The following is a 27,059-nucleotide window of genomic DNA, read 5'->3' on the forward strand; positions in this document are numbered from 1 at the left end:
AGCAGTGCAGTGTTCTGCTGGCGTAAGTGACAATCCGGAGACAGCAGGAAAAGCTCTCCGAATTCGACCCTGAGATATAATTATGACGCATTTCAACATGCAGACTCAGCGCTGCTTTCCAGTCCAACTCTTCCCCGCGCGGATGCGGCGAGTTCTTCCTGGAGACGATACCCCCTGTGACTCCGCTTTTCTTTTGGCTCTCTGAATAGGGATCGGCTTACCAGGAGGCCTTTATTCCTGAAATAATTTCCATTAATCACTCACCGTCCACCACTTTAAACAGAAGCTGACAGACGGGGGGATGTCCAACAGCACCGCTGCATCTCCGAGCCTAAAGAACGGCTGAAACGAAGGGCGGGACGAGAAGGGAAAGGAGCTGGAACGCTCCTACAGAGCGGAGAAGTGAACTTCTTCAAACCATCCAACGGCACTGCAAGGTGTTTATATAGACCCTTGCAAATTTGAAATAACAGCAGGGAAGCAGCGGCACTTGAACCATGCACGCTTCGTGCTACCTGCCCACAGAACAGGGAAGAAAAGGCAACGCACCGGCACGCGTCGCTCTGAGGCACGGCCCTGCAGCAGTTTTGCATTTGAGATTCCTCGGCGCAGCTGCAAATTAACTTACTCTTTTAATATCTTCCTGTGACTTGCAGCTAAAGGAGATGTCAGCACTCCTCTTTTCAATGGGTTTTAAGGCGTTTTTAACTCCACGCGAGAACCCTGCGAAGTTTAGCTGACTCGGTCTCGGGCTGGAAACCCATTAAATAAAGTTTTATTTTACAAGAGCTTGAACTCAAAGCGCAGAGATTCCAGATGTGTTTATCCCTGCAAAATCAGGTGCTAAATTTCATCAGAATTAGCACTTTCAGCAGTTTGGCAGCCAATTTTCAGTAGTTCTTAACACGGGTCCTCATATTTCCTAATAGCACGTGAACCTGTTTAAGAACCACACGTGGAAGCAGCGAGATCAATGCAACACCGAGCGCGGACCCGGAGAAGTCTCTACGAACAGAGTGTACTTTAGGGAAAAGGCTCTTAAACAGCTCTTCAAAAGCCTCTGAGATAGATATTTGCTTAATTTCAGGCGTGAGCGAATCCCACAAAGCAGTTCATGATGTGCTTCAAGGACCTGAGGACACAGCAGGACCACTGCTGTTGTGCCGGGGTTTTGCACCGGTGAGAGCCTGCCCCATCTCCCTGCCTGCCCTGCTCGCTGCCAGAGGGACCCGCTCTCGAAAACCTCTCGAAAACACCCACCTCTGGGCCTGTCCAGCAGCCCCAGCGTTCGGAGGCAGGGCTCAGCAACCCGCAGCTCCCTGCGCACGCCGAACATATCATGGCCCGGCTCGCAGCTGGATGTTTCTCCTGCACTCAGCACGTCCACGTTCCTCAGTTTGCTCTCCTGCAACTTTCTCGCCGTGCTAAAACAACAGGGGGCTAGGGATGGTGCCGACAAATTATTTGTTTTTATTTAGACTAACCGGCTTTCCGTCCTTGCGACACACGGAGGAATGCAGCTGTGCCGCCTTCCGCTTGGGTTTGGATTTCTCCTCCTCCTTTTCAAAGCAAATAAAGGGAAAACCACCAATAAACTATCATCATCATCATCCCGGCCAGTGACGAACTCTCCGCACGCCGCCACACAATGAGCTTTAAAAAAAAATAAAATGAAAGGGTGTGGGCACAACTCTGAGCTCATTTTAATCCAGCATCGAGTTAAAGAAAGCATGACGCTACCAGACCAAGCTTTAGAGGACAAAGGTGAAAATAATGATAACTTCTCTTATCTGTAGCTGTGTGCAACCGAAGGTTCCCCCTAAATTATGGCCTGACAGAGTTGGTTATCGTTGGGTAATCAAAATAACACCGCTGCAGTCCCAGCTGCCACTGGGAGCCTCTCACCAGCCTCGGGACATCAGCAACACGCCCCGGGACATCAGGAAAGCCGGCCGGCGTCTCGGCGAGCTGAACGTGCCCAAGCAAAGACAATGCTGGCCACAAAGCGACCTGCTGGGCGGCCTGAGGGCTGAGGCTGTGCGGAAACCAGAGGCTTGGATGAGCAAATCCGTCCTCTTCATGCTGGAGAAGGAGGTGCAAGGAGATCGGAGACACAGCGGAGTCAGACATGGCAAGGTGGCGATTTCTAAATACAGGAGGCAAATGTGGAGCAGATGACGGCTCCTAAGCTGCCTGCAGGCTGGTGTCAGGGCACTTCATTCCAAGCTCAGCTCGCCCAAATTAATCCCAAACTCACCCAGGTTAATCCCAAGCTCAGCTCGCTCCTGCACTCCTCTGTAGGGCTGGGTCCCTGCCCACCTGCAGAGCCAGGGCGCTTCGGGGCAGCACTGGACCGAGCTACCCCGGTTCATCTCTGGGACTGCACAGAGCCAGAATGCAGCTGTGACAAAGCTGCACCTCTCTGGGGAGAAGCCTGGAGTTCCCCCGTGTAAACCCAACGCAGGAGTCACGGAGACCCCAGACCCGAGGAAGCACACGCTGGGGGACGACACGGACCTCATTAAGCCATTGTGGGAAGTGCGCGAGCGAGCTAAGGGCTTCACTGCGAAGTGACAAAGATCATTTGTTTGCAGAAGGGGCTAAATCACTTCTGGTTCAGCAGCCCGTGGGTTTAGCCTACTTGTAACAAAGGCGTTTTGAGAAAAAGCACACTTCTTAAAAGGCTTATTACAAATACACCGAGAGACTCCAAAGGGCTGAGCACAACGCTGAGGAGGGCCAGATAAGTATGGGCTAAACAAAAAAATGCACTGAACGAGGAGCCTGTGGCCTTAATACCCCTAAAAATGCCCAAATGGGACAAGCTGCCATCTCCAAGAGGGGCTGACCCTACCCTCACAGGCTGGACTGCTCCAGTCCCCTCAGCCCCAGCCAACACCGGGGTACGGACGAGGTCTGTATTCGCCCCTGCAGGCTTGTCTCCTCCCCAGCTGCGATGGCTCGGTGTCCTTGAACCAGAAGGCTTCTCCCTGTCACAAAGCACTTGGATAATCCCCCACAGCAGTCACAAGCGGCTGCAGAGCCACCACTCCCGGTCTCCAGTTACTTCCAAGCTGCTAAATTAAAGCCACGGCCTGCAGGCGTAGGCAAAGCGGAGGGCTGACCGCTGAACACATCCCCAAAAGCACGGCCGTGCAGGAGTAAGGACAGCGGGGAATTTCACCCCCTGCATTTGGGGACTTAGGAGCCTTCAGCTAGCTGCTCCGCGCCGCCGCGGCTGGAAACTCAAGCTGCAGAGTCGCTCTGGACACACCGCATGCATTACACTGGAGAAAAAATATTTGCTGAACTCGTTTTAGGCCCATACGGGCTGATAATTTCGATGCTGTTTGCCAGACCGATGCAGAGGAGACGGCAGCTCTCCGCAGCCGGTGACAGAGCGGGATGCGGGGTTTTAAACTCCCTCTGACCCTGCAAGCACTGGTCGGGAGCAACATTTCAAGAAAGTTTGCCTGAAGTTGTTTAAAAAACAAGGAAGCAATATTTTAGCCAGGGGCTCTCTGATAAAGGTACAAGGAAGTAGAGTCCTGTGGAAAAATCCCAGGCAGCCTATTAACCGGCCCCAAAAGGTCCTTTTCTGCTGATAATGTCGCCCCGGGTCCTTCTGCTTCGTAATCCTTCAAAAAATCCCAAGCATTTCCAGAGACAAGGAGCATCTGCAGAAGTTCTGGGACGATGGGGAGTCCGTCTCAGAGGCAACCTCTGCCCCTCGCAGCCTGTTCAGCAGGAGCTGGGCGGCCCTGTGGTGGCTTCCCCAATAAAATATCCCGCTCCAGAGCTGCTGGGTGGCGTGGGGAACCCTCCTGTGCTGCTGAAGTTCTGCTTTTACGTCCCATAACCTCTCCCATCCCTCAACCTCCTCCCATCCCTCTCCCTGCCCCCTACCAGGAAGGCTCAGCGAGACAAATGCCCGTAGCTTCCAGGGGAATAAAAGGAAAAGCCAAACAGGAAAAGTAGTTATGAACAATAGGGCCCTGCCTGGGTTAATGATCAGCCCGGAGCAGGCAGCACGCTTCTTGTACCCAATTACCGCAGCTTATTTGCATGGCTTTTAGTAATCAGCGGGTAGTAAGGGACCTTTTACACGTCATATTTGTTATCGGGGTGACACTAAGGAAGATGAGAGAAGGCTGGCAGCCTCGCAGGGCAGCGGGAAGCCCAGCACGAGGTGCTGTGCCCGGGGGGCAAGGGGCCAGGCTGGATCCCCAGGGGCTGCCCGAACACTCCCCCGTGTCCCCGCTGGGCTTGGGGCCGTCCTCTGGAGCCGCACAAACCGGCTTTCCGAGCATCATCTCTTCAATCCTAAAATATCGCCGATTCTCAGCACAACGCTAAAGTACTTCGGAAGGTACCGAGGCGATTAAAGATTTCCAATAGCACGCCGCTCCGAGGACGGCAGCCTAATTGCTGAGCCATCAGGGGTTTTGGCAGCAGGAACGTCGCGAGCAGAGAAAAAAGTAAGGCTTCCCGTGCAGCGATAAATAAATAAAGAGCTCTCCAAACAGCAGCACCGGCAGCCACGCACTCAGCAAGGATCCTGGCGGGGCACGCGGCACAGCTTCAAGCGAGCTGCCCTCGGGACTTCACAGCACCGAGGCACGGCCGCAGGGCTTTGAAGGTGAACGGCAGGGTGGAGAAGGACGAGGGCCCGGGCAGAAGGACACGGCACGGTGAGGTGGCGGCGACACAACGGGTCCGTATCACCTGGTGATGCAGCCCGCAATCACCTGCAGCTTCCTCTTACGGCGTCACACCACTTCTTCACGCCCCAGCGAAGGGCTGCTGCTTATGGAAAGAGTGATTCTGGGGGACAGCAAGCCTGCAGGAACGTTTCGTGGCTACCTTTAACCCTCTGCTGAAAAGCATTCTGATTAACCTGTGGGTTTCACTTCTCCATTTTTAAGAGCTCCAAGCCATACCCGTGACGCTGTGAATAAACTACCCATGCTGCTTCGATTTGTTCCCCAAGGTTTAAAATACCCGTTGTAAAAACTCTCAGTTAACGTCTTATAATAGGAAACAGGCTGGGATGAAGCAAGCAGGAGAAGCATGGACAGCAGCGAGCTTGTTCACATTTTCAGATCCATCTGGCTCCAGGAGTGTCGGGGGATGCAGTAGTAAACACCATCGGAGCGCTCCAACAAGTGCTCGGCGTGGGCCTGGGGAGGGCTCCCAGAGCTGCTTCAAGGCGCAGGACATGCCCCAAAACACCCCAAAACGCCAGGGGATTTAAAAACCACAGCTAGGGGCCGGGGATTAAAAGCAAGGGCAGGCACCCACCGACATCCTCGGGCACTGCTCTCAGGCCGGTGGCTGTCCTGGCGCCCTGCGCACCGGGTAACCCTTCCCTGCCACCATGATAAAGAGAAAAACCAAGCGGCAGAGGAATCTGGCAGCGAGGAGCGGCGCTATCACAGGGCCACGGAAAAAGCACTTCAGGGGCACCAGCAGCGAGTTAGATACCTAAAACTTGGCACGAGAAAAAGGAAGCGATTGCAGACAGGAAGAAGTGATCCGCGGCAATCTCTCCAGGCTCCTTCTGCTAGAAATTCTTGGTATTCGCAGGATGTCTGAAGTTTTGCTTTTTGCCTTCTATCTCTCCATCGGCTGCTTTAGGGTTTCATTAGACCAAAGCGATTTCTGAATCCCACACAAAAATAAAGCCAGGAAATCGGCAGAAGTCCCACTAGGTTCACCGAGAGGAGCAAGACTTTCTGGAACAAGTTACAACCGTAAATCCTGAGCGTTTGGAGAAACCCAAGTCCCTCGGGCACGGATTTGAGTCCTTGTGAACCTGAAATGAATCAGACCCAGAGCAGCTGACCACGTTAGTGGCTAAAAGCGTCAACACAGGAGCAATTTCTGCTGATCTCTGAAAGCCAGAGCTGATCAGCCAAATACATCTACTAAAGAACACTGAAACTCATTTGGGTCGCCGACGTCCTCCTCATTCCGCAGAGAATAAGTTTCAAAACAAACAAAATCTGGATTTTTAGGTCTTGCCCACACGGAACAAGGACACCTGATATTACCCAGCCTTTATCAAGCTGTAATTAGAGCAGTGTAAATTTAAAAACAGGTCCTTCTTGTGCCAGCCCCGGACACCGTCCTGATTGAGACCGCTATCAAAACATGAATCCAGCGCTCAGCCTTGTGCAGACATTTATGCGTGGGCTAAGAGCTCCGTCACTCTCACGCTTGTTAATCTTTCCTTCCAGGAGGCAAAGGACGGCGCGAGCTCCCCGATAACCCAGTTATCTCCCGAGCCAGCAGAGGCACGGGTGCACCCTGCGCCCAGGTGGGAGCTGGGACTGCCCCGGGGCTGCCATTGCCCCGTTTCCCCTCTCTTTCCATCCCCTTCCAGACAGCCTCGAGCCCTGCGTTAAACATTTGAGCAGCATGTAGAGCAAACACATTAAAAGCACTGAAATTGTTACCGAGCTACCTGACACAGCTTGGTGAGCCCCACCGATCCGTGAGGCAGCGCTTCAGCCTACAGCGGGTTCGTTGGGTTTTGGGGTTTTGTCCCCACAATTGCAGAAGTATTTTGATTTCCCAGAGCCCAGGGCACATCCAGTTTGCATTCCTGCTTCTACAGGACAGCTCAGGTAAATCACTGCTAAACCTTCACTATCAGCTACCGCAGGGAGAGCTGTAACAGTTACCGGCACCGCCACGAGCAAGGAAAGAAAAAAAGACCAATTATGAGCATTTTGGGTCAGGTATGAAAGGCTCAAAGAGACTTAGCTGATTAGCAAACACAGCACTGATTGCTTATGCTCCAAAAAGAGGCCACGGAGTCCTGGGACGTGTTTCCATGCCGAGCACAAGCAGGGGTCCCTGCCGGCGAGCTGGGCAGCACCGTGCAGCTCAGGGCTTTGCCAGGGCTCCTGGATAGAGGCACGCAGCCTCCGTGGGACCCCCGGTGCTTCACCCCACTGCCTTTAAAGCTTTCGTGATGCCTCCAGGGGACAAACCAGCGGTCGGCTGCTAGAGAAGCCTCAAGCAGGTCCTGGCCGTGCTGTCTCCCTCCCTAAAACCTCACGCAGCGCCCCAAAGCGCCCCCCTAACCCTGTAGCGAGCCAAACCGCACGGCCATCGGGCAGCCCGCGGAGCAAAGGAGGCGATTCGGGGCCGGGCACGAAGGGGCTGTTCCAGGCAGCGGACACCGGGGACCGGCTGCTGCTCGGCACCCCGAGGCTCAGCACCCCCCCGGAACGAGCCCCTGCCTGCGGGCACCGAGCGGGGGCGGTGGGAAAGCCCCGGGACAAGCCGCGGCAGCCGGAAAGGGAAAAGTTTGTTCGGAGGGACCGGAGGGACGGGGGGCGGCGGCGACAGGACACAAAGAGGGGACGGGTACCGGGGACGGGTACCGGGGACGGGTACCGGGGACCCCCCCCCCCGGAGCTACTCACAGCTGGGCGATAGCTCCCTGCGAGATGACGGCGTTGTCCGAGAAGTAGGGGATCATCGCGGCGCCCCAGACGGGCCGGAGGCAGCGGCCGCCCTGCGCTGCGCTGCCCGGCCCCGCGGCATGGGGCGGGGGTAACGGGGGGGAGGGGGGGGGGAGTAGGGCAGCCGCTGCCGCCGCCGCTGCCCCCGCTCCGCGCCGCGCCGCTCCCCGCCGCACTGCGCAGGGGCGGCCACGCCCCCCGAGTGGCCACGCCCCCAAACTCCGCCCACCTCTCGGAGAGCCACGCCCCCGACCACGCTCGCTTTCGGGGTGGCCGCGCCTCCTGGTGGGTGGCCACGCCCCCCTCGCGTGTGGCCACGCCCCCTTCTGGTGGCCACGCCCCCGCCAGCACGTGGCGGGAGGGGGAGCAGGGGGCAGCAGGGGGCTGCGGGTGGTGGTGATTTTAGGGCGGTTTGGGGGCTTTGGGGGTTTTTTACCCCCCTTTGGCTGGGTTGAGGCCGGAACACCCATGTTTGAGGTGGGGGGGGGTCCATCCCTGGGGTAACCAAGGCCAGGTTGGGTGGGCAAGGTGGGCCGGTGGGTGGTGTCACTGTGGGGCTGGGGGGGGGGTTAGGGTGCCCTGCAGCCCCCTTCCAGCACCCAACGGGGTTTGCGGAGGGCAGGCAGTGGAACGGCCTCAATTCCTCGCCCGCAGGAGGCAGGGGAAGGCGGTGGTGGCTGTGAGCATCGTGCTCAGGGACCTGCCAGCCACGACGACCCACAGCTACCTCCCGAAGCTATTTCATGCCCAGCTCCATCACCTGTAGGGAGGAAAGGCAGAAAGGAGGCTCCTGCCCACGGACCTCAGCCATTGCCCGGCCTTTTTCCACCAGCTCCGTGCAGTTTTCCACCAGGAGCCCCACACAGCCCCTCACACACCAGCCCGAGAGCAGAGGCTGCCTGGCCCTGCTGCGTCCTGCACCCCCCCACTTGCGGAGGAAAACAACGGAGAAGGGCTGGAGGCTCGCTCAGCCTTCCCTTTCCCCTGGGACTGCAGGCTGTCCCAGCCCAAGGGGACACAAACAAGATGCTATTCTTGGGCGGTGCACATGCTCAGGGCGGTAACAAGGCACCAGAGAGCTGGCATTACAAGGAGCGAGTTTAAAGGCGGTGAAGATGGAAGGCAGCTGGGTTTGGAGCACAACGTTAGTCCTAACACCTACCCAACGGGGAAAAAAATGTGTATTATTGCCAGGGCATCACTGCAGAGCTGCCCACATGATCAGGGAGCAGAACTAGAGGCCAAGAGACAGCTTCAGCTAGGGACTGTTTCCAGCTAAAACTTCCAAAGGGCAGAGGAGCTCTGAAAGTGACACAAGCGGTGGCAACCGCCTCAAGTCCCACTGAAAGGTCCCCAGCAGCCCCGCTCCCAGCAGTCCCAGGGGAAGACGAAGCGGCAGAACTCGTGATTCTGCACGTTCTGCTCGGATATGGTTGGGCTGCATTAATTTAAGCAACGTCATCGCATATAGCCAAGAGCACATCTCTGGTAACGGTTCCTCGCAGCTGTAAAGGAAACGCCGTGCCAGCTCGCTGCGGCGCCAGAAAAAGTCATTTTGTTAGACAGAAATGAAGTGAGTGGCAAGAAGCGATGGAAAAATCAGAGCATTAGAGAAATGGAGGGTAACTCAATCCTTCCAGAGGTCAAGAGACTGGCAGGAACCTCCCGTCGGTAGTAACACATACCACACGTTCGTGGACTGAAAAACAAGCCCAGAACTTCTCCTCGGTTCTAATTAACAACTGAAGGGCTTTATTCAGGCATTGTGGAAAAACAACTGCGTTTAAATAGAGTCCAGAGAGATGTCAGACTTGTTACCTGCAACTACCATCACAAAGGCAAGCCCTCGAAACTGCTAAAAACAAGTGCGGTGATTAACTCTGCTTATTCTTATGTGGAAGTTCTCTCAGCTCCGCTAACACCCGGGTAATAGGTCTGCAAATGAACGAGCCCGGGATTAACACAGACACAAGCACTGCACCTCCACATGCTAGGAGACCAAACGGTGACAAATATCCCAGCTCTGTTTGTTCAGAAACTTCAGAAAGCAGGAGCTGGAAACGCTCAGAAAGTCCACATATTGAAATCCACCCTGATAAAAGGGATCTCAGTCTGGTTTCTTGCCACAAAGACTGGAATATCAGCCTGAGACTGGCCCTGCCGTCAGGCAGCGTTAGTCAGACTGGTGCCTGGGTTCCCGGTGCCCATTTACGCCTTATTTTCATGTTCTGCTTTTTCCATCAGACATCAGGAACAACCCCGTTTCGCTACGGCTTAGAGAAGAGCTCAAGTGCAAGCCCACCAGCCTGCGGGAGGAGCAGGGGCAGGCAGAGCCGAGGGCAGCAGGAACCGAGCGCTGAGGAACCGCTCGGTGCTGCAAGCGGCTGCGCTCTGCAGGGGTGAATGCATGCGGAGCCTGAAGCGCACAAAATCACAGTGATGACAGGTAACGGTCTCAGTCACGGCCGTGCCGCACAGAGCGTGTGAGCCCAGCCATTAATCACGGCGTGACAAGATGGAAATAAGTCCGTTCGGGGTCTCAGGCGCTTCTCAGCCCGCTGCATGAAATTACATTTTGCTGCAGGGGGGAAAGGGCACCGCGTGGCCGAGTTGTGGGTCGGCATTTACGCTCCCTGGGAGGCCACGGGATCAGCGCCGCCACGGCTGCCGCAGGGACGGGCAGTGAACAACCCCCGGTCTGCGATTTCGGCGCCGCGCTCGCCGGGCAGCAAGGGTTCCGTTTAACCTTTGAACACCATGCAGACTCATCAGCTCCAGCTAGATACTCGGTGCAAGACGCACACCATAAAGGGACCCAGCTGCGGACCTTTGGAAAGCCAACAGCCGGCTGTGCGGGCAGCCAGAGCCAGGTGGGAGCATCTCGGTAAAAAATGGGGATGCTGAGCGCTGAGGATGCACAGCCAGGCACTTCGGAAGGAGGGACCGGAGCACTGCCTCTGGAGAGGTGTTCAAGGGGCTGGAGGGAGAACACCTACATTTAAGTCTCTTGTCCTGGCTGTTAGCGTTCTGTCTGGCAGACAGCGGGGCTGAATAGATGCACTTTAGTCCTAAAACCATCGTTACCCCCAGTGTCCGCGCCGTAAAGCCGCAGTCACAGCAGCGCACCCCAACCTGCCTTACCCTCCTCGTGCATTTTCACCTGCTTTGATCTTGCAGTGGTCTAACAATAATTCCACGTCCCGCATGGGGCTAGCAGCTTGCAAACGGGATCCTCCTCAGACAGCTGAGGCCTGGCTACACAAGTGAACAGTAAAACTGCACGAAGCTCCGGTCAGGCTCTGCATTAGCACGCGCAGATTTGGCAGTTGCAGAAGCAAGCTGCAGGACACGGTGTCATCAGCAGTGTCCACATGCAAAGAGGGCGTTGATGGAGCTGATGGTGCTCAGCTGATCAACAGTTGAAGGCCGAATTGCTGCTTCTGGTCAGAGCACCCAGAGGTGTGGGTGGCACCATAACCCACCCACCGACCTCGCAGGGGTTTGCTGGGCGTCTGCTCGCATGAAGATGGTTGAAGTGGGAGCAGGGATTGTCTTAGCCATATTCAAGGTCAAAGGGACAGCGGGATGTGGCCAGGCATGGAATTCAGACCTAGAGCTACTAGCACCAGTGTAATAGGTAAGGCAATGCAGAGCCTGGACCCACGTTTCCAGGTTATGGAAAAAACTCCGAGGCTGCTGCGTTCGACAAACACCCCCCATCACATCCTCCCTCCTCTGGGAAATGCACGGCTGCAGCGCCCGCGCGGCCACCTTCACTGCACGTATGGAAAGTTCGCTCCGTCCTGCCGGGCAGCTGCTTCCGCTGTCGTTGTGAGAAGCCGGAGTTTGAAAACAACACGTCACTGCCCGCAGATGAGCACGAGAGCCCTGCACAGGCACAGCCGCAGAGATCAGAGGTAGCGAGTTCATTTCCGTGTGCGCAGGCGGGGCGCAGCGCTTTGTTTTCTCACCGGCAGCTACACTCGCTCTTTCCCCACACAGGCAGCTGTCCCAACATCAGGCCTGGTGGGGAAAAGAGGGCCTGAAGAGGCAGATTTTAAGAACAGGGTGCTAGACTCCAGCTGGTCGGCAGTCAAAGGCTGTAACGTCCCTGCTCTCCCGGTGAGAGGTCAGCGAACTCACCCTGCGGCTCAGAGGACGTGGAGCTCTCGGCAGTGAGCAGTCCGAGATGAGACTGGGTGGATTAGAAGTGCAAACAGACGACTTAGCTGGGGAGAGCCTTAAATCACTGCGGCCAGCCTGTAAGCAGGCAGAGACTGAACCTCTAGCAGCAGCTCCTGCGCGGGTCTCCTACCGCTGCCCCGGTGCCCGCTTCGGAGGGAGAAGTGCATCGGTGAGAAGTCGCCTTGCAGCACAAGAACCAGAGACAACTGCGTTATCTTGTCTCATTTAGCAGCAGAACACAAAGCCATTTCGGTAGCAGTGGTCATAAACAAGCCAACGCACGCAGGGCAGAAGGAGATACTGTGTAAAGAAACAAAACTTTCCCAGCGCTAAGAGGCATGCCACCCACCAAGGGAATGCTTGCATGTTAGGCACAGCAAGGGAAATATAGCAAAGTAATTAGCAAGGAGCCTGTGTCTGGTTTGGAGAAAGAAAAAAAAATAAGAGGGGGGAGGCAGGAACCGGGAAAGCATGCAAAACTATACTTGAATCCTGAAGAACCAGTCAGAACAGGAAGCCACACTCTAAATTTGGTTATTTAAGCTGTCAAAGAGTATTTCTGTTTTCAGTTCTTGTGCAAAGAATCAGACAGGAGCAGAGGTAGGGCGATAAGCATCACAGACAGAACAAAACCACGCTTTCAGAGCCCGTTTGGTCAGTTGCCCATCACGATCAATGATTAGGCTTCTCAGCTGAGAATTCAACACCTATTTTGCAATATTATCACTTCATTAAAGCCTTCCCTCACAAAACCCACACCCAATCCTTGTACAGTTTACTTATCATTAAATCTTAGGGGGTCTGACACAAAGAGGTCAAGGCTCAATTACACCCGTTGTACAGCTGCAGAAGCACGGGGAGCTGCAGGCACTGGAACCAACGGGGCAGCACAAGGGACACGAGCAGCCGCGGCTCTTGCTCTGGTACCAGTGCTGATGTTGGACACTGCAAGGTATGGAGAGACTTTTGCTGAATAGTCTTTCCTCACAGCCGCCTTCTCCTGCTCCCAGCAAGGATGTTTAACACGGTGAGCTTCCTGGAGAGCTGCTTTCCTTGTGCATTCAAGCGATTTCCAGAGCAGCCTTGAAGAAAAGCAGCTCTTTGGATACGAAACTGCAAAGCATCCTGTTTATGCAGCGAGCCGCCCTCCGTGCAAACATCTATGCGGCTTCTGAAAAGTTAATCCAGACCCTTGCAAACCACTGCAGCACTACGAGTCCAGCAAAGAAGAAATGCCGGACTGACATGGCTGAGATGATGGAACAAGTAATGTGCTATTTCAGTGACCCGTAGAAAAGGAGCAGGTAAATCTGCTCAGGTGTCAAGCACAACCTGATTTTTAAACTAATTTTGGAAAGGAATGTGTTTGATGCAAGGATACCAAAGCGCTGAATGGCAGTAAGTCCAGAAACCCTTGCCGGATTCTCACAATACATTTGAGTGCCTGAGGTCCACGTGGAGCTGAAAACAAAGGATTGCTGTTCAACTTTCAAGCCTTGCCAAGGTACCCTACCAGGAAAGGGACCAGAGCTGCTGTTTTGGAGTCTCCCTTTCTATTTACAACAGCAATCTTTCATCAGCTTAGACTCCTCTGGCCCAGAGAACCTGGTTCATGCTCGGCAGGAGACACAAGAACGTCTGGAATCCCCGTCAGCCCCTCCTTTGCTAGCCTCGGAAGGAGGAGCACAAGTGCATGGGGGCAGCTGCCCCGGGCTTGCTCGGTGCTGAGCAGACCCTCGTGGTAGCTGAAGGATCTGGCCCACCTTCATTCCTCTTACTTCCAAGTTTGTCCTTGCCTTGTTCCTCATTCTCTTCTGTTCACGCACTTAGAATGACAAATTATCAGACTTTTCATAAGCCTTCGTGTTTTGAGCAAGCTCCTTGCAATAGCAGCATGTGTTTACCTAGTAGTTTGGTAACGCAACAACTCATACAGACTTGCTTGGTCCTTCAGCTACGAGGATCGAGTCCCAAGCCATCTTCTTGCTAATTGTGAACCACGGGTATGTAATCGGACTGGACTGAACACACTGCAACCACAGAAAACCTGCAGCGAACTAGCCCTGCAGGTATCTCTTACCAATCTAATAAACCCGATTTTACTACAGTTGCTATACCTTTGCTCACAGTACGGTGATGAAACACCTGGCACTCAAAACGAAGGCTCTCAGGAATCGCGCAGAACTCTTCCCAGCGGTCAGCAGAGCTGGCAGATTAACAGAGCAGTTCTTTATCTTGGTATTACATTCTCCACAAGCAGCTGTGGTAAGTGCCACGGAGAGACTAAGCTGTCACCGAAAGGAAGGACAGAAAGATGGATTCAGGAAATGCATTCTAAAGATAAGGTTTGTGCCACAGGAGCTTAGTAATCTCCGGCATGGATAAACACAAGCTCCTCTGCACACCACACATGCAATTCCCTCTTACTCAAGGTCTGGAGTTAACAAAGTGCCTTGCAGACCCACCAGAAGATCCAGCTACAGCTCAAGCACTGACAAAATGATGCTTTGGCAGCTGCAGCAGCAAGCAAAGGACGCACAAGGAAGGTTGAGCTACCAGAACGGGCAGCGCATGGTTTTCGAAGTCTCTTGTAACGTGAGAGATGTGCTCTAAGGATAACCAGAGGTGTCAGGAGCCTGCCACAGGAGCACCAAATGGCAGTGATACCCATCTCCCACAGTCACAGCAGACACAGGATGGCGAAGAGTCACGCGTCTCGAGGTGGATGGTGAGAGCCCTTTGAAGTGCAGTCGGTGTGGGATCACCCGGTCCCTCCACTCCTCCCAGGGACCCGCACACATCTGCTGTGACCCTCGGGTAGTGAGGAGCCTGCAGGGAGTCCCAGCTTAAAAATCAAAGAAGCTGGCTTACAATCCAGCGAGCTGTCACCTCGCACAAGGAAACCAATGCCCCAGTTCCACTTAGTATCAAGGTAGTTGAAAACAACTTTTGTGCAGTAATTAACCGTAAGCTTCTGCATTAAACTGTCGTCTTCCACTCCTAAAACAAAAGGTATTTACTCACAGCTTGAAACCTTGAGGCACCTTGGCACGGCCAACTGTTATCATAGCAATAATCTGATTTGTTTTCCTTCCCAGTTCACTCCTGGAAGGAACTCTTTTGACTAAAGAAGAAAACCGAACCAGGAGGTAAGCACACGTGGGCTGCAAAAGTAACGCAGCGCGCCTCCCCCTGAGGTGGGGCAGACAAGCGCTTCTGGGGAACGTTTTCGGGTAGCAAGCCCCAGATTCAGAGCAGGACCCGATCACTTTCTGTGGCACTCCCAGGGAACACCAGGCTCTGTGGCTTTACCTATGCAAACGGACTTTAGCCTGACCCAGCAGCAGGCCATAAAAGTTCAAAGATTTCCTCGGAAGTCCCGGCGGCCTGGCCGGGGAGCACTGCACACTCGGTTTTATTCGCAGCAGCTACCGTGCGGCCTCAAAGGCTGCACGTCGGCAGCGAGTGCTGCTCCAAGGTGTGCCAAGTGCTGAGCGCACAGCTCGCGGGGAAGCGGAGAAACAAACCCAAACTGCAACCGAGCGGTTCTGGCAGCACAGCACAGACTGCAGCCCGCTGCTGCCCCGAGCCCCGGGGATGTCGTTTGTCAGCAAAACAGAGATGCTGAATCCCTGCAACCCTGGCACGGGGCACACAAAAACTGGGCGTTAGTAAGCCGGTTGGTGTAAGCACAACTCAGAGCTCGTTGCATTTTAGGTTAGCTTTAACGACGCTAGGATGACGCAGAGGTTGTTAACACGGGGGCTTCATTAAGTCAGTTCCGTGTGGCAGCAACGAGACCGGGGACGGGAGAGAGGAGCAAGGCAGCTCACTGTACAGCTTCCAGATAGCTAATAAAAACGTCTGGAAGGTAGTTATGAGGGCAATAAGCGTAATAAATAGGTCATTCGGCACACCTGCTTGTGCAGTAGCTCTGCCTTAGCCTCATTAGCCAAGAATTAGGTGACAAGGACTGGCTCAGTCAGGGGCTCCAGAGCAAGAACATGGACTCAGGCTAAGGATTTGGGGATTTCACTCATGAATGACGAGAGTGCTGACAGCTACGGCAGGGTGCAGCGGCCGGGCTTCACTTGGAGCAGGGCTAAGGGGTTCTGGGAAAATCCTGAAAATTTTGAAGAGTAGGGAAGGCAAACTGGTTTTCACCTACCTTCCTAGCTTCAGGTATTTGCAGTAATACTTTGCTGCAATTTTCAGTAACAGAGCGAAGTCTTTGTAAAAATCAGGTGCTTGTTCACTATCCCCTAGCATTTCCCTCAAGTACAAAACCGAAGCATTTCTCTTTGCATCAGCACAAAACAATTTGCCAGAGTACACAAGTTTGCCAGTGGCAGAGCACACACAAACTCTGTAATATTTAACACCTCTCAGATAAAACCTTTAAGCAGATTCTAACTCAGAGCAGAACTCCTCACCCTGTCTGCGATGGTGCTGGCAGAAGCACTTCTAAGAGCATCCTAAAGGAAGGAGCAGAGCTCCCGGGAGAGCAGACGTCGAGGGCAGGCACTGCTGCGGGAAGAGGACGGGCCGAGCTGTGTGCTGATGCTCCCTTCGTGCCGGCAAACCCCAACGAAGATGCAAGTGCAGACTCGTCACGTCATCTGACTGCTCCCTGGAGCAGGTTTAAGCTCAACCAACGTTTTCACACACTTCTTTTCCCTTCTGTGGCATGCTCGAGCCCGTGCAATCACAGCCTCTGTGGTGTGAGACCTCAAAGAGCACACACAGGTCAGCACCTGGGTGAATTAATTGCTGCAGGTTTTCTTGATGTACCTACCTGCAAGTTTGAGCTCATGTTTGTAACACACTTTTCTGCCGCCTTGGAGGATATTTTAGATCGGTTGCTGGATTTTTAACAGCTACTACTTGCTACCTTCCCTTGAAAACTGGGGATTCGATAAATTTACTCAAGAGCTGTTTACAGACATCTGTTGCTCCTCCACAGCAGGGCTTCAGGCTGATGACTTACCACGTTTGACCCTTATTTTTATCCCACAGCAGTCAAACACATTTCACCCCCATCCCTGTGTTTTCCTTGTGAAGGATCTTGCCTTTGGTTGGCTTTCTGGCCCCAGCCACAGTCACAGAGTTCAGATCATCACATAGCAGCAGGTTGTCATTTCCTACCCGAGGAAGTTATTTCAAGTATATTAAAAGAAGAAATGTTTGTTTCAGACCTAACCTACCATTGTTGCTAAGTGCCCACAACAATGAAACACCTCCCATCCCCTCCAATACATTATGTATACTGAGATCAGGTCATGAGTTGATCTTGTGACTGCTGCAAGGCTAAGAGAGAAATTAAAATGAAGAGATTAGCTGAATTCGGTTCGAGCCTTTGGGAATTGTGTTTTCCAGCTCTCCTAACAGCCATGAAAGCTGTAAAATGAAGAAACAGAGATTCTTAAATCATCATTTAAGGGTAGAAGCCTGGAGGGAACACAGCAGTCACCTTCCCCAAGCCAAGCAATTGCAGGACTACACTGAAGTCATGGGAATGTGCAACCATGACTGCTTTTTCTTTTGCAGATCCATCCAAGCTGGTCCCAAAACCAAAGCCCGCACCTTGTTGAAGCCTTTTAAATACTAAAAATGACAGCTTCCGTAGTTACGTACCCACGCAAACAGCATTAAGCAAAGAACTGTAGCAGCCGAAGAGCTCACGAAGGGAGAACTACTTCACCTTCACTTCTCCTTTACTCCCCCTGGAGGGAATCTTGCTCCTTTCACAAAATTTGGCCGCAACATTTTAAGCCATGAAAGTGCTCCCGCTGCTGGACAAGTTACCTAGTGAAATACCGAGTTTGCTTATTTTAAGTTTAGATGAAATAACTCTTTTGATGGCTTAGAGGGTAGGAGACGAAGCTTTCAAGATTTCAAGAGGTCTACCATCGAAACTACGAGTCCTTTACAAAAACACGCCTGCTACCTGTCACCATTAATACTCGTCACCATGCAACCAGGTGACTTCCAGTATTTGCTTGGGTTTCAGATATAAACATTTAATCGAAACAAGTTCTTCCTGAGGCAACTGAAACTGGCACGTACAAGAATGAACATCTCCATACAAAACAATCCCCATTAAAATGAAACGAGTAGCAATTTCTGTCAATCGCAGCGTTCTCCTACCTGCGGAGCAGATGCTTGACCACCTCCATGAGTACCAAACACCTACACGCCTATCAAATATGCTATTCTAGGCAGCTGGAGCCCTTATGGCACAGAGTCACCCCGTACTTTAGCTTCCAGAAATGCAGCTTTTCACAAATCCCACAGACATAAGCAGGGGAATAACCAGGAGGTGAAGGAACACGGCTGGGGATGCCTCGCTGCTGCAGTGCCTCCCGCGATACTCCTGCTAACTCACAGAACCCAGCTCAGCTCTTGAGGGCAACCATATAACCATTTTTTTCCCCATTTCCTGCTGCAGAAACCACTTTACTGAGGGCATCATTTAGGTCATAGTTAAATGTAAATAAATATATATATATTTGCAGTAAGGTACCCATGAGACAATTACACCAGATTAACAACAGACAGAAAGTTATGGATGTTTAGGTGGGTAAAAACCAAAAATTCCAGAATAAAACAAGCAAAACAAAACCAAAATAAACTAAAACACCGGGGAACACTTCATGAAGAACAGCATCCTCGAAGACTCCCACAAGCCCCAAGTGAGAATCTTACCTTCTGGGCTGGGACCGGCATTCTTCTTCCCCACTGTCTGCCTCCTGCGTACATGGGAGAGGAGGGAAAAAAAAAAAGGTTAATATGCTTTAACGTATGCAGAATCCAAAGACTTGCATTTCGCTGGTTTGACTGTAGAAGGCAAAGGAAATCCGCACTGCTTCTGCATGTAGCTGTCACTACCCAGGAGCTCATTTTCTGCTCGGTTGTCACTTGACGTTCCCTCCCAACCCTTTTAAAAGTCACCCTACAAGAATTTTTGCGATTGAAGGATTTAGCAGGCTTTTGCATTTCCTTCCAATGACCCCTGCCAAACATGGCAGGCCAAGAGCCAAGCACATGGTTTAATTCTGGGCAAAAACATGATGTTTTTTAATTATCTTTATATATAACGTATTAATTCGTATTCCAGCGTCAGCAATCAAGTTTAAGAGCCCACAAAACCAGAAAGTAATAAACCCTCCAGCTAGGAGCTGGTGAGCGCAGATAGGCTAGGAAGTGGCAATATGAAATACGACGCGGCTTTAGATGCAAAATTAATACACACAATCTCCAGTGCACTGGGGAATTTTACTAGGCATACCTACTAAAGCCCAAAGCAAGACCTCAGCAGAGAGATCTCAGCAATTAATTCCTCGTCACGGGACGTTTAGGTATCTATTGCCAGGCACCAGCTGAAGATGGAGTAGAGGATCTGCTTTAAATCAGCAAAAACTTACTGTGTTGATGTGGGCCTGCGGAAAGGAACATATTTTAAAGCATTCCAATCATTCAGCCGTGCAGGGACATCCCAAGGAAACCAGAGCTCAGCACAGGGTGCCAAAGGAAGCAAAGCAATGATTTTGTGTCCCGCTGGACACAAGCAGGTAGGTGCAAGAGCCCTCAGCCATTCTGACCACAGGGGTGCTAACCACACCAGCCCTGCTCTCCCATCGACGAGTCAGGTGGGACCGCACGGTCCCCTCCAAGGGGAAGCAGAGTTTTCTTCTCCTTCAGCTTTCTTCAGGACAGCAGCGCTGAAAATGCACGTGCTGCTTTCTGTCTTACAGACCACGGCACACGGATGGAGACAGAGAGAAGGCACGTAAGGGATCTGGGCTAGGGGAAGTGTCCGCTCTCCGTGGAGTCGGTGGAGAAGAGGACAAGGAGCTGCACATCCCAGGCCTCTCGCTCAGCCCACCAGTGTGGGCATGCAGCTGCCCGGGCATGAGAGACAGTGAAACAACAGGAGAGGGAGCGACTCCGGAACAGACACCTTACCAAAACACACAGGAACTAACAGGTTTAAGCATCAGGCTCAGAAAAGGGGGGAGTGGACTAAGTTAAGTTTCTGTAAGAGAACTGTACAAACAGATGCTTTTTCCTGAAAATCTTTTTAGCTACATTCTCGTGCTTACTGCATGCAAAGCTTGAATTGAGTTCCTCTGTTCTTCTATTGTTTGCAAAGCTTGTGTTGAGTCCTATTCTTCTATTTCGAAGAACAGAACTTGAACAAGACCATGAGGGAGTTCACTGGGAACCACCTGCAACCACAAACTCAAGCTAAAACCCGCAGACCATCGACAACAAGCAGGAGCTGGCACAAATACCTTTTACTCATCACACCTTAGAATTAGCTCAGCATTTCAGCAATTTGATAATGAAGCTGCCATGCCCGTCTCCTTTAAAAACGAGAACCCAAATGCATTCCACACAAAACAATGCAGTCAACACAAAACAAGCTGTAGCATCATTCAGGAAGGTGCAAAAGCACGGGTGAAGAGCAGCCACCCGGGGAGCAGCAGCAGAGCTGCACTGTGGGGAGCCAAGCCCTGATTTCTGCGATGGGGCCAGCGTCCATCCAGCTGCGTTCAGGGGCTGGCAGGACACTTCTGGATGCTCCCTGGGCTACAGACCCAAGGCTGGCCTTGCAAAAGAAGAAATCCAACGGCATAAAGTCACTTTCCATTATTCGAGCTTTTGCAATAACCAGACTGGCTCAGGACCTATCTGCCTGACTGTTGTCCACAGCTCCAGACACTGGCCAGCTGTCCTGGCAATCCATGCTCCCAGGGCAGCCAAAGCCTCTGTGCACTTCAACTGCGTTGCTTAACACCTTATGGGCAGTGGTTATCCCATGGACCATGCTTCTCACTCTGCGCTTTGGTGTATCTTGTCTTGACAGGTGTTAACAGCAGCATGTTAAGTTTGCAGAAGCAAGGTATTGAGTACTTCTGAGAAGCTGGCTAGTGCGTAACTAGCACAAAAGCAGCAAGTATTTGCATTTCTAGAGCAAGCAAAGAAAGTCTAAGTCAGTCCTAAATACTTCACATACCTCCTTTCCTTGCCCTCTTCCCCTAAATTTGTTATTCTAACCAACAGCGCTTCCCAGGAGAGTGCATATTTTATTTCTCACCCCAGCACCAGAAAGTGCAGGCACTTCCCAGTGGTTTGGAGCGGAAAATCCGATGGTGAAAAGGGCAGCTCTGATGGCTGAGACCACACGCTCTGTCGGGCAGCCAGCATCGTCACAGAAGCCACAGAGGCCACCTCCTCGGTGCCACACACCAGTTAGGGCAAACTGGAGCAGAGCTAAACTCACCTCGGGCTGTGCTGGAGCAGACAACTATCTGTATGCTGATATCTGGGCTTGAAAACAAAGATCCCTCTGGATTACCTTGAGCAGACTCTGCACTAGCGTCTGGGGACCTGCCTGCAGAAACAGGGATGTGGAGTGTCCTCACACTCCTCGTTGCTGAGTCCTGCAAGAACTTACACAGCTTGTGAGGCTCTGTTGAGAAGGCTCCTTATTAGAAGTTCTTACAGAAGTTTAAAAAAAAGGATGCACACAAGATTTGCAGGATAAGGATTTGCATTTTCGGAGGACCAGTCACTCAAGTACCGGCAGCAGCAGAGCCCCATGAGCTGACAAAGACAGCAGCACCACAGTTGTTTTCACTGGCTTTGACCAGCTCCAGGAGCTGGACTCGGTGATCCTCACGGGTCCCTTCCAACCTGTGATATTCTATGGTTCTATGGTTCAATTCACCAATCCCCAGCCCCACGCCGTTATTTGGGGTGGCATGACTTGATGCAACGACCTCACAGCACTAGGATGGCGGCATCTGATAGAGATGACAAACTCGAGTGTAAGGAAGACACTGGAACCACATGCCTTGCATCCAGGAGGCCGCATCACCCTGGGGCCTTGGCGTGCAAAGTGTCCCGGACAGGATCAGCAAGACAAGAAACTGGAAGCCGGTGCCAGCCGTACAGTTAAATTCCTTTGAACAGATTTATTATCTATCTGAAGTCCTTCTGAAAGCACCACTAGCTGTTGTGGGTGTGTTACTGCTGGAACTTCTCAGATCCTGCCAGAGCATAGACTCTGATGAATTCCCCATGGGCTGGTGAAAAAGTTGATGAGGGGCATGGAGAGGACATGGAGAGACAGACAAGGGGAAGAGGTCAGGGAGGGGGGAGAGGCTTCATACATGCAGGATAGCCAAAGACTTTTTTTACTCAAAGAGCATGTATTTGTCTAGAGAATGAAAACAATTGAAAGAGCACTTGCAATCTCTACTGTGCTGTTCAGGAACCCCAGCTATGCAAACATTTTCAGTACGATAATGATAATGAATGGCCATTTCCACATGCCAAAAAAAAAATCAGGTCACAGCAACTGGCAAGCCTGGTACACCATAACCAGAAGTCCCACAAATGACAGGAGAAGATCCTGAAATATGCAGATCGTTAACGTGGCTCCACTCAAAATTCAGCCCTCAAGAGCTCGATGTGGAGGAGGCTAGACACAGCCCAGTCAACTACCATCTGTCTCTGCCGAAGCTCTTACAAGATCTCTTTAATATTAGACACAAATGTAGCAGATTTGTGTCAGGAGCACATCTATAGAGCTGACTGTCTACGGAAAAAAGAACTGTAGACAAGTGTGATTTGAGCAAGAGATCCATCGCCTGGGATGCTATCTGGAGCAGAACTAACCTTCACTTTGAGGGTGTCACGAGGCACTTCTGCTGTCCTCCTCAGCAACAACAGCCATCCCGGTGTGCAAAACGCTCCTTCCCTGCATCCCCCTGTGTCCTGATATTTACAGGGTGCTGAGATTTGGGCGGCTGAACGCTAACACATCCCTGTGATCACCTTACCTCACCGACCACCTCCTTTGCAAATGTAACATCTCGTGGACAGAAGGCTTTGGGGACGCAAGAAGATACTTCCAGTGCTCCCGTACCTCACATATCCAACTGCTGTTATTCCTCCTCTTTCACAAGCCCATGCCAGTGCACTGCAGCAGGCCGGCAGCTCTGTGCTGAGCCCCGCTCACCCTGCAGATCTGCAGCTGCAAGAGACCAAAGCCCGAACTGTCCGGCGAGGTGGAGCTGCAGCGACGAGCCGCCCCACTAGAGGGGGAGGCAGGACAGAGCAGGAGATGCCAACCCATGGACGAGCACAGCCTTTGCTGGAGGAAGCGACTCCGACTGACATGTCTGCTGAAACAACACACTCACAGTCCCTTGTCCTTGTCAGAAGGCCACGCTGCTGCCAGTGCCCTGCTCCACCAGGGCACGGATCACGGCCTGAGGTGGATCACGGCCTGCGGGCGCCCCTTTCTGGGGACAGCTCTGAGGAGCTTGCTCGTTGTGGGGAGCTCAGCTCAGGCTCTTCTCACACATAACTAGTGATAGGACTAGAGGGAAAGGCCTCAAGTTGCCCCAGGGGAGGTTTAGGTTGGAAATGAGGAGACATTTCTTGTCAGAAAGAGCAGTCAGGCATTGGGACGGGCTGCCCGGGAAGGTGGTGGAGTCACCGTCCCTGGGGGTGTTCAAGGAAAGGTTGGACGTGGTCCTTAGGGACATGGTTCAGTGGGTGATACTGGTGATGGTTGGACCAGATGATCTTGGAGCTCTTTTCCAACCTTAATGATTACAGAATCATTATGATCCTACACTTGGGCAGCAACCTCGGACCCTGCAGCGGGCCAGCTGGAGGTGTGACAGCACCCCGCTTCACTTCTGTAGCCACCATCCCACACGCGGTGGTGGCGGCGAGAGCCTCAGCTCCTCTCCCAGCCTGGGCTGCCCACACCCTGCGGCACCCACGTCATAACCAGAGCGAAGGGTGCAGGAGATGGTGGCATCCACGCAAGCAATGTGGAGCTCCCCGATGTGGGACTGCTCCGGCCCCACAGCAGCCTCCGGCCCTGGCCTGCACAGAGGAGGAAGCTGAGCAGCACTGAAGGGCTCCAGAGGGAGTCGTGCCCTGCTTTCCTTGACCAGAAACACAGGCCTCGGGGGAAACGGAAGGAATGAGTCGCATAGCTCTAAACTAGGCCACATATTAAATGCAGTTTAAAGTGGAAGATGAAAAAATTCCATCTCTGCTCCTTTCAGGCCATGTAGGACAGAATATGCAAAACATTAATCCTGTTTGTGCTTTGATCTGCTGCCAACTATCTGTCATCAAAAGGGTTAGGGAGAAGAGAGAAAATTTTGAGCATTATTCTGCCCTATACAATGGGAGTAACTCCATGTCACGCAAACAATTCTGCTCTTAGAAATCTCCTTTCTGCAGACTGATGCACCGATAAACGAGATTCAATCTGCGTTATGGACAGGGACTGGAGCTGTCTGCCTGCATTTAACACTGGGAACATCAGAGCAGCTTCTTTTGTTGTAAGAGATAGGATTTATTAGCATAAGTCATGCATCTAACATTCACAACGCTTTTACTAACCAGGGAACATTTCACACAGACTACTCTTCACACAGACTACACCCTGAAAACACATCTTGCAAACCCTGAAAGTGATTCCAATGTAATAACTGCTTGCTGCACATGATTTTATGCCAACATACCTGACTGCATAGACAATGCCTGGGAAGTGTTTTCATCAGGAGCGTGAGCACACCACAGCCATCAATACCAAGAAAGAACTGACACCCCAGGCTGGACAAGGATTACACTTTGTCACCCCACAAGCCTCCACATTTTGCTAATAGTTGTAAAGTGCACACTTCGGACACTGCAGAACTTCTCTCCCCTTCTCCATTTTCTAAATCTTGGCTAGGTGTTGCTTTTTGTGTGAGCAACTTCATTATTTTCCATCGTTTGGTATGCTTTTATAGCAATCCTCTGCACAGCAACAAATACCACTAGTGAGTGATCCCAAATTCCCTACAGGAAGGCAGACCAAGAACTGGGTGTCAAGCTATTCTCATTTCTTGAAGCTGCTGAATTTCAAAGTCAATAGTATTCTTTTTAAAAATGATCCTTACTAAATCAGCTGAGGTCTTGCGCAAGAGTAAGAGCACAGACGCTAATTTAAAATGCTGTGAGACGGCCAATTTGAAGCTTTTTCACCTCTCTTAGCGAAGGGCAACTGGCAGCTTCTTATTTATACAACAGAAACTGAGTTAACACGGATCCCCCAAACCCGCAGCAAGATGCAGCCGTGCCATCAGAGAGGCTTTTCACTGATCACTGTCAGGCCACCGTCATGTGAACAACTCCGGACCCAGTCTCAAAGGAGGTAGAAAAGATGTATAATTAAAGAGTGACCTTCCAGTTCCCTGCCTTCCCTTGCCTAGATCCCATCCAGTTGTTCAAACACACACAAAGTGCCTCTGAGCTGAACATGACCTTCGCTGGGAAGAAGACAGCTGCTTTATTAAACCAGAGGTTGCCACGCAGGCACCGATCCAGTCGTTAAACCATGCAAATACACCTCTGCACAGCACCCACTGACCTCCCCGGGCATCTCTGTGTTATGGCTGCACCGGGCCTTGTAAGCTCCTCCATACAGGAGCTCTTCTGGGGTGTCAGCAAGCATTAAGCAAGCCAGTCCAAAAAAAAATCATCCTCTGTCCTCAGGTATTACCCAATGCATGGATAAATAACCCAGCCTGGTTGAGTATTGCAGAGCGTGCCATTGCTGCAGCCACAGCCTTTCTCCTAATGCAATACCACCAGAGATGTGAGCATCCACTGCATGTTCGGATTCCTTAGGGCTCAGTTCAGCTGCTGACACAGACACAATGACATTAGAGCCACCCTGGGGTACCCAAGGTCTGTACAGTTCTGGCATGAGATGCCCAAAGAAGTGACCGAACAGAGGCTGAACAAGGGGACCACGATCCATGGACATCACGCAGAAACAAAGCTCAACACCTTCCGAGATGAAATAAATATCCAACAGATGTCTGTTTAGCAGCGTGCCCTGCTGGTCCTATCAATGATCTCAAGTCATCTGCTGGAAGAAAACAGGACAAATGGTTGAGTCAGACTGCCAAATATCTATTACATATTTCTGTAGCAGAGACTCCCATAGAGTTGTATCAACCTCTTAAATAAACTGTGTTAGCATAAAGCCCACACATGCTGCATTTGCAGCAAGGCTGAAGTGCCAGCAACAACACTCTGGTTGGTAAAAAAGAAATAAGGGCTGACTTGAAAAGCTGGGTCAAGAAAAGGTTCCCTTTTTCTCTAAAAAAAGCCAAAGAATGACCCCAAATTCACCAGCGAGAGCTTCCGGGGCAGGAGGGGGAAGCCTGCTGAACTACAACGGTTTCTGTTTCCAGCCTGACTTCATCGAGGAGCAGTCATTCGGTGCTAAACAGAGAGATTTGACCACAAAAAATAAATGGACAGAGTTCACAAGTTCCCCAGCTGCACAGCGAGAACAAAGACAACCAAAACCCTCGGCGGTTTGTGCGAGCTGACTCAGAGAGCAGATCATGGAGAGCATCTCCCCGGCAGCAGCCTGCGAGCACTCACGGGCATGGGACAGGTCTCAAGGCTGGATTTAAAACCAGTTCACTTCAGAATCCCTCAGTCTCTGGAGAAGGTTAACCTTAGCCATTATTAAAAATGATGAAGCTAATTAATAAAGTCCCCAAGTATGCTCTAGAGAACTAGCTCCTGGCCACCTTTGGAAATACTTATCTGCCATCAAACACTTCTTAAAAATAGAAGCTGCTGCCAGGAAGCCTTCAAGTTTGACATAAAAGTTCTTCAGAAAGCTAAGCAGAGCAAACGAGGCCCTGTACGGGAAGGGGAAAACTACGTGGTGCTTTGCATCGTGTTTTTACCTCTCCAAAGCCACAGCACCAGGGGTAACCAAGCAGCTTTCCCCAGCAGCTTCTCCCTCACCCATCACTATTTGCATTAAATAGTTTGAATGAACACCTTTTCCTCCTTGCATTTCTTCTGTGCATTAGGTTCTACGTAAGCAGCAGCTTTGCAGCCAAGCTTTCATTCAGAGGTTGACATTCCTTCCAGACTGTTTTCTGCATCACTTTGCCGTGTCAGTAACCAGTATATTTAGGTCAAAGACATTGTGCTCTCGCTCTAGAAGAAAAATAAAAAGTTCCTTATCAAAGCGTTCATCTTTCCACTGGAGCTAAGGGATTTATGCAAACTTTGTTTAGATTGGACCTCACTAAAAACTGCAGAAATGAAACTCCAAACATTTGAGCACAAGAATTAGAAGCCTCCAACTGGAACAACAAGAGGCAGGATGAGAAATCCAGTGTGACACAGCCTGCCACGCTGCCCTGCAAGAGCAGATTAAAAAAGAGATTACGGTCAATTTCTGCAGCGAAATAAGCTCGCCTGATGGGGAGTACAACAGCTTCTGCTTTAATCAGAGAGGCGCACCCAAGGGAAAAAATAACCCAAACGCGATATATCCACATT

At 51.8% G+C, this 27,059-nt stretch overlaps 1 protein-coding gene across 3 annotated transcripts in view; it reads right to left on the reverse strand.

Annotated features, from left to right (window-relative positions):
• SSH2 (slingshot protein phosphatase 2) overlaps positions 1 to 27,059 on the reverse strand; it is an 86,999-nt gene that overhangs the window by 36,744 nt on the left and 23,196 nt on the right. For 2 of the 3 annotated variants that reach the window (XM_035343130.1, XM_035343132.1), the window contains exon 2: positions 18,366 to 18,409. In XM_035343130.1, coding sequence (XP_035199021.1) covers positions 18,366 to 18,409 — 44 coding nt within the window. Of the gene's footprint in view, positions 1 to 7,436; positions 7,586 to 18,365; positions 18,410 to 27,059 lie in introns of those variants that run through there. The other variant, XM_035343131.1, reaches the window with a different exon arrangement.

Source organism: Oxyura jamaicensis, chromosome 19 (assembly GCF_011077185.1).
Source record: "Oxyura jamaicensis isolate SHBP4307 breed ruddy duck chromosome 19, BPBGC_Ojam_1.0, whole genome shotgun sequence".
Classification (NCBI taxonomy): Eukaryota; Metazoa; Chordata; class Aves; order Anseriformes; family Anatidae; genus Oxyura; species Oxyura jamaicensis.